At 46.2% G+C, this 15,276-nt stretch overlaps 1 protein-coding gene across 3 annotated transcripts in view; it reads left to right on the plus strand.

Moving 5' to 3' along the window:
* The window catches only part of ADGRL3 (adhesion G protein-coupled receptor L3), an 807,408-nt gene that overhangs the window by 468,853 nt on the left and 323,279 nt on the right, over positions 1-15,276 (plus strand). For all 3 annotated transcript variants that reach the window (XM_044305816.1, XM_044305825.1, XM_044305834.1), the window contains exon 14: positions 3,195-3,371. In XM_044305816.1, the coding sequence (XP_044161751.1) occupies positions 3,195-3,371 (177 nt within the window). The remainder of the gene's footprint in view (positions 1-3,194; positions 3,372-15,276) is intronic.

Below are 15,276 nucleotides of genomic sequence, written 5' to 3' on the forward strand. Positions count from 1 at the left end.
CGAAAAATTGCAAAGACTTTGCATCCATCATCATCAACTGTGCATAACATCATCCGAAGATTCAGAGAATCTGGAACAATCTCTGTGCGTAAGGGTCAAGGCCGTAAAACCATACTGGATGCCCGTGATCTCCGGGCCCTTAAACGACACTGCACCACAAACAGGAATGCTACTGTAAAGGAAATCACAGAATGGCTCAGGAATACTTCCAGAAACCATTGTCAGTGAACACAATCCACCATGCCATCAGCCGTTGCCAGCTGAAACTCTACAGTGCAAAGAAGAAGCCATTTCTAAGCAAGATCCACAAGCTCAGGCGTTTTCACTGGGCCAGGGATCATTTAAAATGGAGTGTGGCAAAATGGAAGACTGTTCTGTGGTCAGACAAGTCACGATTCTAAGTTCTTTTTGGAAATCTAGGACGCCATGTCATCCGGATTAAAGAGGACAAGGACAACCCAAGTTGTTATCAACGCTCAGTTCAGAAGCCTGCATCTGTGATGGTATGGGGTTGCATGAGTGCGTGTGGCATGGGCAGCTTGCATGTCTGGAAAGGCACCATCAATGCAGAAAAATATATTCAGGTTCTAGAACAACATATGCTCCCATCCAGACGTCATCTCTTTCATGGAAGACCCTCCATTTTTCAACAAGATAATGCCAGACCACATTCTGCATCAATCACAACATCATGGCTGCGTAGGAGAAGGATCCGGGTACTGAAATGGCCAGTCTGCCGTCCAGATCTTTCACCTATAGAGAACATTTGGCGCATCATAAAGAGGAAGGTGCAACAAAGAAGGCCCAAGACGATTGAATAGTTAGAGGCCTGTATTAGACAAGAATGGGAGAGCATTCCTATTTCTAAACTTGAGAAACTGGTCTCCTCGGTCCCCAGACATCTATTGAGTGTTGTAAGAAGAAGGGGAGATGCCACACAGTGGTGAAAATGGCCTTGTCCTAACTTTTTGGGGATTTGTTGACACAATGAAATTCTGATTCAACATATTTTTCCCTTAAAATGGTACATTTTCTCAGTTTAAACTTTTGTTCCGTGATTTATGTTCTATTCTGAATAAAATATTAGAAGTTGGCACCTCTACATCATTGCATTCAGTTTTTATTCACGATTTGTATAGTGTCCCAACTTTTTTGGAATCCGGTTTGTATGACATGACATTCAAAAGCTATTCCAGCAAATATGCTCTCCAAAAACCATATGTTGCGCCTTTCCTTCTGAACCCTGCCATGCACCATTCAGCTGTTTACGAACATAAATGGGGTGTTTCTGTAAACTGTAGAATTAGGGTGTAACGGATCTCCTTGCACCCTGACTGGGTCCCTCAGTTGATGGATGCTCCTAGTGCTTCCCGAGGGCTCCAAGCACTCCGCTCGACACTGTAACCACCACAGACCCCACGAACCGCCGCAACTTGGTTGGGGTCTCGCCGCCCCCCACCCACGCTGGACCCAAGACCGGGCTTCAGCTTCCAGTGGGTGAACCTCTCCTACATCCAGAGAGCAGGAACCAGGAAGAAGCTCTTACAAGAGCTTATACTCAGGTGAGTATTGTGATATAGCAATCCCCAAGAGTGTAGTTATCCTATCCCCAAACCTGAGCCAAGACTTCATGAAGGTATAAAGCAGGTCTGTTTAATGAACACAAAGGCATTTCTTATATACAGTTTTCCCCACAAGGTTACCACCCACGTGGACCTTTTGGAGGACACAAAGTCACAACAGCCAATCAACACAGTATTGTACAGTTAGACACTGCCAGCTAATATACACAAACCCTCTTCCTCCTGTGATACAATCGACAAAATACAATGGGCATTGTCTATGACGCAATCGACAAAATACAATGGGCATTGTCTGTGACGCAATCAACAAAAAACAATGGGCATTGTCTGTGACACAATCAACAAATACAAAGGGCCTTGCTTGAAACACAATTAACTTAATCACTCATAGGCAGAAAACACAAATTTTTCCCAACCACAGAAAACACCCCAAAACACTGCATATCCCCATAAAAGTCACATCCCCTGATAGCCTCAATCTGGGTGAACAAACTATCCAAAAATCACCCAGATCGGTTCAGGGGTTCTGGAATTTCCTGAAAGTCTTATTTTTGCCCCACCATGCACATGATCCCATGCACAAAATAGTTCCATACACTCGACAGCAAAACACTGCTGGACAATTTAAGATGGCCGCCGCCACATGTTTGAATCTGTTCCAGTTAAAAGTCAGAGGGGCAGAAACAGTGCCTTTAAAATCCAATATGCACAAATAGTGTCCCAGGGGCCATAGTTATAGGGCAAGAGGCTGGCAAGCAGGCCTCTCTATATTAGGGTTTATTTTGTTGTTAACCCTTGCTGTGTTTAAAAAAAAAAAACTGGATTAAAAAAGAAATTCTGCACAAAAACTGAATATTGTATATTTCACCTCCATTTTTCTTTAATTCTTGTGGTTAACATAGTTTGGTTACCATAGTTTGTAAAACCAGTTTTAAGTCATTTGAGTGGTATAGTTTCTAAACTGGGGTCAAAGTGACTTCAGAACGGAATTGGTCTTTGAAAAAGTTGGTTTTGAAAATTCTATAGAAAAGTTGAAATATTTCTTTAATTTTCCAAATTTCATCTTTATTTTAAAGCGTCATAATAGGTGCCACTTAGTCTGTACAGATCATCATTCATATCTTATTATTTTTCTATACCGTTCACAGAGCCTGCCTAAATCGCTCAGCCCATAGAAATCAATGAGGTCCCCTCCTGTCCATTATGACCCATGATGGCTGTTGCAAAGCATATTTTAAATGCTGTAGGAAGTAGAAAAAAAATCTGGATATGCTTTGCAACAGCCATCATGGGTCATAGGCACAATGGACAGGAGGGGACCTCATTGATTTCTATGGGCTGAGCTTTTTAGGCAGGCTCTGTGAACGGTAAAGAAAAATATTAGGATATGAATGGTGATCTGTACAGACCAAGTGGCACCTATTATGACGCTTTGAAATAAAGATGTCAGAAAATAAAAACAGATTACAAAAAAGGATAATGTGTCAATATATGGTTTTAACTTGATGAAAAAAGTGTCAGTATATCCCCCCCCCCCCCCCAAAAAAAAATATTGTAATTGAATTACATATTAATGTTGCTACTTCTTTTTTTTTATTTATTATTTTACAGGATTCGGAAGACTTTTTTAACCCTAATTGTTCTTTCTGGAGCTATTCAAAGGCCAACCTGTCCGGTCATTGGTCAACTCAAGGTTGCAGGCTAATAATGACCAACAGAACACATACAAAGTGTTCTTGTAATCATTTAACTAACTTTGCTGTGCTCATGGCTCATGTTACAATAAAGGTAAGTATTAGTTTTTAATTTCATAGCATAGTTAGTTTATATTTTTTTAAATAAACTTTTAACAAATGTTTCAAAAAATGCACATTTACATATGACAGACAATGATATGTTTGATATTAAAGATATGTTTGACATCTAATGCCTAGTGCCTAGTTTTTCTAAAAACATGAGCTTTGGTGTTTGTTTGTTTTTCTATCTCCTCTCCTTGTCTGACTAAATGTATCAAATAAAAACATAACTGGAGAAATAGCCTCTCTGGGATTAGAAATAAGAAGCAGTACAGTATGTTATCCACAAAAGCCAGTGAGATTTTTGACCGTCTGAAGTACCCTGAAAAGATGGCAATGCCTCCAGAGCTCTTAGAAAACGATAAGTGCTACATTAAGTAACAAGAGTGATGGTGGCCAACCATGCCTGGTACCTATGCAAACACTAAAAGGGTTTGAATGATGTCCAATAATAGAAAATTGTAATTTGTAGATTATTACAGTGGGGTACCTTCACTGAAGGCAGACCACATGACTGCTATGGGGCTTGGGTAGGAGAGGACCTGCACTGAACCTCCTTTCTTCCCAACATGAAAACACTGCATTTTCATTCAGCTGCCACAAGGGAAAGCTCAGTGCAAAGAGATTATTACAGTAACTGTATACATTTCTAGTTTCCCCTAGTGGCGATTGCAGTGGTGATATATTATGTAAAGTGAAGCAGTTATGCTGTATGAGGGACCATTATCAATGGATTCATACCAGTTGTCTGCTGTAAATACATTGAGAAATAGACTGTTCAGAAGCAATGCCTCCTTCACTTCTTCCGACATAGAAGTCAGTTAAAGTTTTGGAGGCTGAGAGCAACTTCTTTTTATTAGAATCTTCTTTTTTTAATTAAAATTTCTTCCACAGAAAAAAAAACCTATAAATTCATCAGAATTATGAGGCATTGAACGTTATGTTCTGCATCACCTGGGAGTAGGGTCCTGATGAAATTTGTGTGCCTGGTTTATTATAAATGGTACCAATAAATCAAACTAAAGTGCTGAATAACCTATTAAGTCCACACAACACTGGTTTAAAGCCTTGTCAGCACCTAAACTGAGAGATATATTTTCTTTCAATTTATTTTGAAAGCTATGAACAATGCTACCCACGACCATATGTATATTGTTTGTAATACAGCGACTCCAGGAAATAGGATTGCAACATGTTTGCCATAAGTTTGGTGATCAAATTTCCATTGGGGGCGGGGCCTAAGCATGCCACTGTGAACACGCACCTTTCAGATCTCCCGGACCCTGGGCCCTCTTACCCATCGTTTTACAATACCCAGCTCGACTTATTTCTATGAGGAAGGATGGTCAGGTGTTTTAGTCGCCGTGGATCTTCTTATCTGGCTCCAGAACCGGCCACTGCGCGATACTTTAGCAAACTCCCGATCCCAACGCACAGTGCAGTGGAACCCAAGATGGCGCCTGCAGGAGACTCAGTGGCAACAGTTCCACGGCAGCAAGGCCGCACCTCCCTTAATGGATCGCAGACCAGCAGACCTCTTTGCTTCCTGCACAAGCTTTAAAGACCCTGGTGCTCCTGTCTTTGATGCCCCAAGGCGGATCAGCGACAGTAGAGAACCCTGCTCAGACGTCTGGCCTGGTGAGTGCTTCCCCGTCTGAAAACACCTTAGGCCCTCCAGTGCGAAGATCCCCTGTCCTGCCGAACTATATGTATAGAACTGAGGATATGGCCCCACAGTATGGCAACCTCATCACATGTAGCCCAGCCACGCTCTCTCTCCCCTACTGCAAAAGAATTTGTACCAGTTACTGATAGCGGGCCTCTCTCCATACCGGACTCCAATCCAGACTTTCCACCCACACCTGCCATCTTCCAAGCCCCTGCCTTCTCTGATGCATTGGAGACCCCATCTTCTGCCTCATCCTCGGGCAGTAGACGCTCTAAGCGCCCAAAACTAAAGAATATCTGGTCCCTCTTAAGTAACCTACCTACTAAAAATGATCTTGGAGCTATTATACTACAGGTCGAGTATAAACAAGAGCAGGCTATCGTGGCCATCAAGACAGACCTGATTAATATCTCTACTCAATTGACCAACCAGATACAGGTCTCTTCTACTCTGGACTCCCGCCTCACTAAAGTTGAAGACACTCTAACCTTGCAGAGGTCCGTCAACAGACACATGCTATTACAATTAGACGATCAGGAAAACAGAGGTCGGCGTAATAACATTAAACTGCGCGGAGTCTCTGAGGAGGTGCCTGCAACTGACCTGCGCAAAGTGGTGTCCACCATTTTCAATACCCTTCTCTCTAGACCGGCGGACGCAGCAGTAGAGCTGGACAGAGTATATAGAGTTCTGGGACCAAGGCGCCCAGATAACCCAGCATCCCAGGATGTTTTATGCAGGATTCATTTCTTTAAGGAGAAAGAGGAGATTCTACAACGGGCCTGGAGACAGGGTCCCATTATGTTTGTGAACTCTCAGATTTAACTCCTGCCAGATGTCTCGAGGCAGACCTTGACAATGAGATGTATTCTCAAGCCTCTTCTACAATCTATCACAAAAGGGGCTCTCCTTCACTCTGTATTCCCCAGACCAAGCTGAGGATCTAGCCCGGTTTTTGAAGTCCCTACCATCTTTTTCCGGGACTGGTTGGATTCCCCATTGTTGCTCCTCAGACAGCTCCCCTGCTATAGAGAGTATCTTAAGAGATGGTCTAAGGACAGATGGAACTTTCCATTTGGCCTTTCCTTTTTACATAAAGGCCGACGTATTAATATCTCTTCTTTCTGCGATCTGGACAAGGCCTATGACAAGCTCAAGATTTCATGACTTCAGATTGAAAATTGGGTACCTGCCATTCTTCCTGATCTTCCCCTTATTACACCATGGGAGACCCCCAAGATCCCGAAGTCGCAGAGATCCAAAAGAGCCAACTTCTCTTCCACTCCAAGAAGAATCTCTCTGGAAGACAAAGACTAGAGGAAGTGTCCAGCTGGTCTTCAATCCATACAAGGAACTTTGTGTTCTCACATAAGTATTGCTCTTATTCTCAACTCCTTATTTTGAGATTTCAAGATGTCACTTCATGTTTATCAGCTAGACGGGCCACCTGGTTGCCCCCCCCCCCCCCCACTGATTCCCCCCAGGGGAGCGGTGGTCATCCAGGTTTGCTCCATTATCCTTCACCCTTTATTTCCATGAGGGTGCTACAAGATGTCACAATTCCACCTTGTGATTTATCAGAGCTCTCAGTTTGTCCTCCGTATTGGAGGCTATCATATTAGTTATTTTCTTATTGTTTTTGTTCTTTTCTTTTTTTTCCATTACCAGAACCAACCAGCTTAACATGCCCAGTACTTACTTAGGATGGGACCCCCTGCTGGATCCCGCTGCTCCGCCCTGGAGGGTTAAGTATGTCAATGCAATACACCTACACGAAACAATACTTAACAGTGATACCGAGGGTGTATTTCTCTGTTTTCTATGGGAGAGATGGCTAACATTATAGTATCATCCTTTAATGTTAAAGGCCTTAACTCCCCTTCAAAGCAGAGCAAAATTTTCTCTTACCTAAATAAAGAAAATTGCTCTATTATTATGCTTCAAGAGACCCATTTTAAATTTAATAAGTACCCCAACCTTAAACATTCTATATTCCCACACTGGTATCACTGTGGTTCCGACTCTGCGGCATCCAGGGGCGTGAGCATCGGGGTCAGGAGGGATGTTCCTTTCTCCTATATCTCACACACACAAGACACTGAGGGTAGATATATCCTACTTAAGGGCAATATCGCAAACCAGATCTACACCTTTTGTTAACCTTTACGCTCCCAACACTAAGGAGCACCTACAAGACATCCATAGGCAACATTCACTTTTATCAGACCATTCTCATGTGTTCATTACCATCTCTGCTCCCTCACTACCCCCCCCCCCCTTTTCCCCCGCTCATTTAGATGGAGACTAAACCAGCTCCTTATCTCCCCCGGAGATGATCTCCAATTCACACAGAATCTTCTAGAATAATTTTTTTGTCCATAACTCTCTACCAGAAACCTCCCCCCACGTTATTTGGGATTCATACAAGGCCTATATACGTGGACATTTTATCAGCATGGGGACTAGATTAAAAAAACAAAGAACAGCCCACATTGACTCCTTACTCTCCCAGATCAAAAAACTTGAATGCACAAACAATCTTTATTAGAGGCACACTTTATTGAGCTTTCAGCTCTAAGAGCCCAACTGAATAAAACATTGACATCAATCTCAGCAAAATATTATCTTCACTCCCAATTTAAACATTATGCTCATGGTGATAAAGCATCCAAATTTATGATGCAACGCATCAAACAAAGGAAATGACATAATTATATCCACAAAGTTAGAGGTGTAAGTGAGGAAGAGGTCTTTGCCACCTCAGCCATTGTCTCTCAATTCCAAAAATGTTATCACAAGTTATATAACTTACATGATAACGAACTTGGAGGCAAGGCCCCTCCTTCTTCTCTACAATCAGTTAATAACTTCTTACACTCTCTCTTGCTCTGCCTTCCATATCAGTCTCACAAGCACATACTTTACAAGCCCCCTTCACTTTAAAGGAACTAGAAACGGCCATTAAACAACTTCCTAATGGGAAATGCCCTGGCCCTGATGGTCTCCCTGCCCTATACTACCGTACCTTTCAGAAGATTCTGACCCCACATCTTCTTACGATCTACATTAGTGCCCTGTCTGGGGTTCTATTCTCAGAAGATATGACTAGAGCTCACATCTCCCTGATCCCTAAGGAGGGGAAAGACAAATCGGATTGCGCAAATTATCGCCCGATCTCTTTATTGAACTTAGATCTCAAATTATTTGCAAACTTCCCGCCTCTCTCTGCTTCTACCTGGCCTAATTTATGTTGAAAAAACACAAAGGGTGGTCCCTTGGGGTGGTGCAGAAGCACCCCCCAGATAACTACTCGTTAATTAGAACTATGTGAAAATAAGGGGTAGTAACGTATTAAAACCAAACTTTTATTAGGATAATTTAAGATCCCTATGAGGGGAGGAAAACCCCTACCAGACAAAGACACACAACAATAGGGAACCTGTAGAACAGGTCGCCTGATGGTCAGGTCCACGTTCACGTCTCTGAATGGGGCGGAAGGTGGACTGTATGACCTATAAACATAAACCAAAATGGAGACCATGCCATAAGGCGAAATAAGGATGGGTCTTACCCGTGGTGGATGGGAGGACCAATAAGTCCAATACCCAGGAGAAGGTGTTCTCACGTCTGGATACGTCCTCCAGTTGGCGGTCACTTTGTGCAGAGGGGCCACAGGGAAATATCTGTCCCTGTTGATGCCCTACTTGGCCTATTATGCCCTAAAGTGCCTCCTAACACGGGGTCCTATCCCCGCAAGGGGTGGCCCCGTCCGGAACCTAACCCTAAAAATGGATAGCACTAGATGACCCTGTGGGGTTAACTATTTAGATAGGGGTAAACAACTAGTATGGAATAGTGCTCGAACCCTACACGTTTCGTTAGAGAATATATCCTACTATATATCTACTGTATGGGAAATAAGGACTACTACCTATGACAGAGCCCTTAACTCGTCAGGGGACAAGGGTATAGGGTAGAGTGCAACCCCCTGCTCACAAACAATGTGTGGTTTAGCAGACTTAATAGGACTTGGTAGTCCCAGACGACCCAAATTCCTACAAAGTACAAAACATCAATAAGGACACAGTCAGGCTAGGGCGCTAGCTACACTTAATATGCTGGCATGTCATGATAGGTTACTCACTGTTTATCAAGAAGATCGCATGGCCTTCCTCATGGGGTGCGGCAGGGCAGATAGGCGTGCTGACCGCCTACCGGCTTCTGATAGCACGTACTGGCGCGCTGTATGGTTTAAATGGAAGGGGATCCGTGGCTAGGCGCATGTGCAGTAGGCGTGGCCCCCGCCCACGTGTTGAGGTAAGTGTCACGTGACGCGGCAGGTCACGTCCTCGCTTGCGCATGCGCAATTGCCGGGAAGGGCAGCCGCATCGCCGCGCAAGCTCACCGACGTCACGACGCCCTATGAGTGTCATAACATAGGGGCGTGATCGTGGCAGAGCGCCGCGGCAGCTGTCCAGGAGAGGTAGCAGGGGTGGGAGGGGCCGATGTATGTGACAATGCGGCTCCTACAACGACACTCCCGCAGGTGCTGGGGAGGGTAAAGACCGCCCCCTCCAGCACGGGACCTGAGCAGGGACTTGCTTGGCAGTAAGATCAGGGGTGAGGATAGGGTGTATTAACACTTAAGGGTGCATGATGATGTCCGCTACTCATTTAGATAGAATGATAGCGGCTGGTGGCCACTATTAAGACAAATAAGAGAGGAGACACATGGTAGTGTCTGCTCTCATCTCAGATCTGATCATGACCTCAGATGACCCTTGACCAGGACAGATGACACACAGAAAGGGAGCGGTGGAAGGGGGTGGGGAGGTGTTTAAATGATAAGTGGAGGATAAAGTCGATGCACATTGTTATAAATGAATCACCTCAATTATAAATAAATACATCACAACAGAGATACATGATAGTGTCCGTTATTGTTTGTAACTACGGCTGACCCTTTATTTTGGAACCATTGGCACATGAGATTTTGAGGGGTAAATGTTGGCACATGTTATTTGAGGGGTAAATGGCTGGTGAGACCAGGGCACGTTAAGATAATACAGGTGCCCTATAGTACTCACACCCACCCATCCCTTTAAGTGCATAGGTAGATGGTGTATTTGATTGATTAGCATCACAGGTAGGTCACAAGAAACAGCCAAATTGTAACTGGTCGTTCAGACCATGGGGGTGGGTGGTTTTCAATTTGAAAATCCACCAACATTCTCTCTGGAGGATTTTTTTTTATCCCAATCTCCCCCTCGTAATGGCTTCCTAATCATTTCTAGGCCTAGAAATGTTACAGCTGATGCCCGTCCTCCATGGGCCAAGTGGACATGTTTTGCCACTGGGGTATCCCTGTTATTGCGGATATCGCCCATGTGTTCGCCTATGCGTACCCGTAGTTCCCTACGTGTCTTACCCACATATCTCATACCGCACTCGCAGGTGAGAAGGTAAATAACCCCTTAATTAATAAAGTCACGTATCTGGTGGGTAAAGCCCGTGGGGTCCAACGTTAGGAATTTACACTGCGTAACAAATTTGCAAACAGTACGGCGACCACACTTAAAACATCCATTAACTTGTCTGTGCAGCCACGTCCTTTTTTTAGGAGGATAATAGTGGCTGTGGACGAATTGGTCTCTTAGATTAGTCCCTCTCCTGAAGGTCACGATGGATGGGTACTGACCACATCGGACAGATCTGGGTCTATCAGGAGCGTATCCCAATTCCGTCCTAGAATTTCTTTCATTTGTGTGGCCGCTGAGTCGAATGTGCCTATAACCGCTCAACCTTCTGGCCCTCAGTCAGATGTAACAGTCGAGTGCGTGTCATCTGTCGTGCTCGTTGAAACGCCTGTCTTAGTGTGCTGTCTGGGTACTCCTGTGCTCGAAAACGTTCTCTCAGCTCATTTGCCTGACGTGTAAATTCCCGTTGGTCCGAGCAGTTGCGTTTAAGCCGCAAGTATTGGCCAACAGGAATCCCCCGCTTCAATGGGACAGGATGGCAGCTGTCCCATGTAAGCAGCGAGTTTCTTCGAGGTCTCTTTGCGGTAAATGGTAGTCTGCAGACCCCCCTTGACATCCCTGGATATACATATGTCCAGGAATGGGAGATTGTTACGTACAATAGATGAAGTGAATTTGAGGTTAATGGTGTTGTGATTTAACTCCTCCACCAGCCTTCTGAAGTCATCCTCTGAGCCTAGGGTTAGGTTCCGGACGGGGCCACCCCTTGCGGGGATAGGACCCCGTGTTAGGAGGCACTTTGGGGCATAATAGGCCAAGTAGGGCATCAACAGGGACAGACTTTTCCCTGTGGCCCCTCTGCACAAAGTGACTGCCAACTGGAGGACGTATCCAGACATGAGAACACCTTCTCCTGGGTATTGGACTTATTGGTCCTCCCGTCCACCACCGGTAAGACCCACCCTAATTCATGTTGACCAAGTGGGCTGTATTCAAGGCACAGAAGGTAAGGCCTCATGCACACGACCGTTGTGTGCATCTGTGGCCGTTGTGCCGTTCTCTTTTTTTTTTTCACGGACCCATTGACTTTCAATGGGTCCGTGGAAAAATCAAAAAATGCTCCGTTTTGCAGCCAAGACAGTGATCCGTGTATCCTGCCAGTCAAAAAAATATAAGACCTGTCCTATATTTTTGACAGACAACGGTTCACGGACCCATTCAAGTCAATGGGTCCGTGAAAGAACACGGATGCACACAAGATTGGCATCCGTGTCCGTGATCCGTGGCCGTAGGTTACTTTCATACAGACGGATCCGAAGATCCGTCTGCATAAAAGCTTTTTCAGAGCTGAGTTTTCACTTTGTGAAAACTCAGATCCGACAGTATATTCTAACACAGAGGCGTTCCCATAGTGATGGGGACGCTTCTAGTTAGAATATACAACAAACTGTGTACATGACTGCCCCCTGCTGCCTGGCAGCACCCGATCTCTTACAGGGGGCTGTGATCCGTACAATTAACCCCTCAGGTGCTGCACCTGAAGGGGTTAATTGTGCATATCATAGCCCTCTGTAAGAGATCCGGGGCTGCCAGGCAGCAGGGGGCAGAACCCCCTCCCTCCCCAGTTTAAATTTCATTGGTGGCCAGTGCGCCCCCCCCCCTCCATCCCTCTATTGTAATAATAACATTGGTGGCACAGTGTGCGCCCCCCCCCTTCCTCCCTCTATTGTATTAATAAGTTGGTGGCACAGTGTGCGGCCTCCCCCGGCCCCCCCCTTCCTCCCTCCCTCTATTGCATTAATAACATTGGTGGCAGTGTGTGGGCTCCCCCAGCCCCCCCTCCCTCCCTCTATTGCATTAATAATATTGGTGGCAGTGTGCGGCCTCCCCCTCCCTCCCTCTATTGCATTAATAACATTAGTGGCAGTGTGCGGCCTCCCCCGGCCCCCCTCCCTCTATTGCATTAATAACATTGGTGGCAGTGTGCGGCCTCCCCTCTTCCCCCCCCCCCCCCGATCATTGGTGGCAGCGGAGTTCCGATCGGAGTCTCAGTTTAATCTCTGGGGCTCCGATCGGTAACCATGGCAACCAGGACGCTACTGCAGTCCTGGTTGCCATGGTTACTTAGCAATAGTAGAAGCATCATGCTTACCTGCTGGCTGCTGCGATGTCTGTGTCAGGCCGGGTGCTCCTCCTACTGGTAAGTGACAGCAATGCGCCACACAGACCTGAAACTTACCAGTAGGAGGAGCTCCCGGCCGGACACAGACACCGCAGCAACCAGCAGGTAAGTATGATGCTTCTACTATTGCTAAGTAACCATGGCAACCAGGACTGCAGTAGCGTCCTGGTTGCCATGGTTACCGATCAGAACTCCGCTGCCACCAATGATCGGGGGGGGGGGAGAGGGGAGGCCGCACACTGCCACCAATGTTATTAATGCAATAGAGGGAGGGAGGGGGGGCCGCACTGGCCACCAATGAATTTTAAACTGGGGAGGGAGGGGGGTCTGCCCCCTGCTGCCTGGCAGCCCCGGATCTCTTACAGGGGGCTATGATACGCACAATTAACCCCTTCAGGTGCAGCACCTGAGGGGTTAATTGTTCGGATCACAGCCCCCTGTAAGAGATCCGGGGCTGCCAGGCAGCAGGGGGCAGTCATGTACACAGTTTGTAGTATATTCTAACTAGAAGCGTCCCCATCACCATGGGAACGCCTCTACGTTAGAATATACTTTCGGATATGAGTTTTCACGATGTAACTCATATCCGACAGTATATTCTAACATAGAGACGTTCCCATGGTGATGGGGATGCTTCAAGTTAAAATATACCATCGGATTGGAGAAAACTCCGATCCGATGGTATAAAAGAGACTCCAGACTTTACATTGAAAGTCAATGGGGACGGATCCGTTTGCAATTGCACCATATTGTGTCAACGTCAAACGGATCCATCCCCATTGACTTGCATTGTAATTCAGGACGGATCCGTTTGGCTCCGCGCGGCCAGGCGGACACCAAAACGACTTTTTTTTCATGTCCGTGGATCCTCCGAAAATCAAGGAAGACCCACGGACGAAAAAACGGTCACGGATCTACGGACCCCGTTTTTGCGGACCGTAAAAAAAAACGGTCGTGTGCATGAGGCCTAAAGATAACACCCCAGAGTTTTTAACGCTATTCATCACTCAAAGAAAACAAAACAACCTATGATTTTTCTTAGCACTGATGCCGAAAAGGCATTTGACAGAGTGGACTGGGAATTTATGCACCTGACACTACTAACCTTTGGGCTTCCGATCCCATTTGTCAATGCAGTTTTCTCTATGTATTCAAATGCCTCTGCTTCCATAATCATTAACAGCACTCTGCCCCCCTCCTTTGTTATCAGAAATGGCACCAGACATGGATGTCCTCTCTCCCCCCTCCTCTTTGTTTTAGTTATGGAATCCCTTTTACAGGCCTTGAGAAGAGATGATAAAATAGAAGGGGTAAAACTTGGTCTCCGCACACAAAATTCGCCGCCTTTGCGGACGACTTGCTGATCTTATCCACTAACCCTACTACATCACTCTCTGTCATATATAACACTCTTGAACTCTTTAGCTACGTATCCAATTTTAAAATCAATTTGAAGAAATCCCAATGTCACGGCTGGGTGTGGGGGAAACACCCAGCCGTGCGGTGCCAGGAAGATGTAAGGGTTACCCCTTGGCCGGGACCACAGAGTTAGGGAGCAGGTCACCTCCTATTGCGTCCCTAACGCTGACCCTGTCTCCTGTCAGTATGAGCCGACCTTGGTGGTAGGAGGGCTCATACGCCGGAACCTAAAAGTCCCTACGAGCCCTCAAGTCGGCCCTGTACTAGGGGACAGAGTGAGACGACCTGCTCCTCCTTGGCACGGGGGAGCAGGAGTCTCAACGGCCAAGCAACACAGGGGAATACAATAACAGACTTATGGAAATGACAGGTAAGTGAGACTAGTCCTGCACTTACCTGCCACAGACACACAAACCTGGAACCCATGAACAAGTGCTGATGTCCACAGCAACATAAAGGACACAGCACACACCAGACATACAAGGGAAACCAGGAAACCATAAGCTGCACTAACAAGATAACCCCCCACACACTTAGATAACACCATGAAACATAGAATAAACTGACAACGGTTTTATGACCAGAAGGATGGTCCCCACCAGGCAGATGGAGGAGACAGGAGGCTGCTCCAGCCAGCATGGCTGAGAGCAACCTACTGAGCCCAGCCAGGGACTGAGGCTTTATAGGCCAAGAGGCCCCACCCAACGATCAGCACACACCCAGTGAAGTCACACACACTGGGAAGGGAGTTAACCCTTCCAGCAACACAGAAGGGAAACTCACATAAAGGGGAAAGCACACAACCTCACTCACCTGTCTCCGACAGCAACGGCATGCGTGGCAACCGTGTCCTCCAAAACAGCCAACAGGCCGAGACACCTCCACAGCATGCAAACATCGCCAGACGTTGCCGCGGACAACCGCAGGTGAAGGGAGGAGTCCAGGTGCACATAAAACATCACCTCGTGCACAACAAACACAAAGTGCACACAAACACACAAACGGGCATTCACACAAAACCCGTTGCCAAGGGCAACCGCACGCACACTTGTTGTCCGCGGCAACCGCACCTGAGGCAAACAACTAAGTGCCCCAGCTGCGGTTGACGAACTCCCAAACCGCGGGCAACAGCATGCGGCACCCAAGGAGT

This window comes from Bufo gargarizans, chromosome 1, assembly GCF_014858855.1.
Source record: "Bufo gargarizans isolate SCDJY-AF-19 chromosome 1, ASM1485885v1, whole genome shotgun sequence".
In the NCBI taxonomy this organism is placed as follows: Eukaryota; Metazoa; Chordata; class Amphibia; order Anura; family Bufonidae; genus Bufo; species Bufo gargarizans.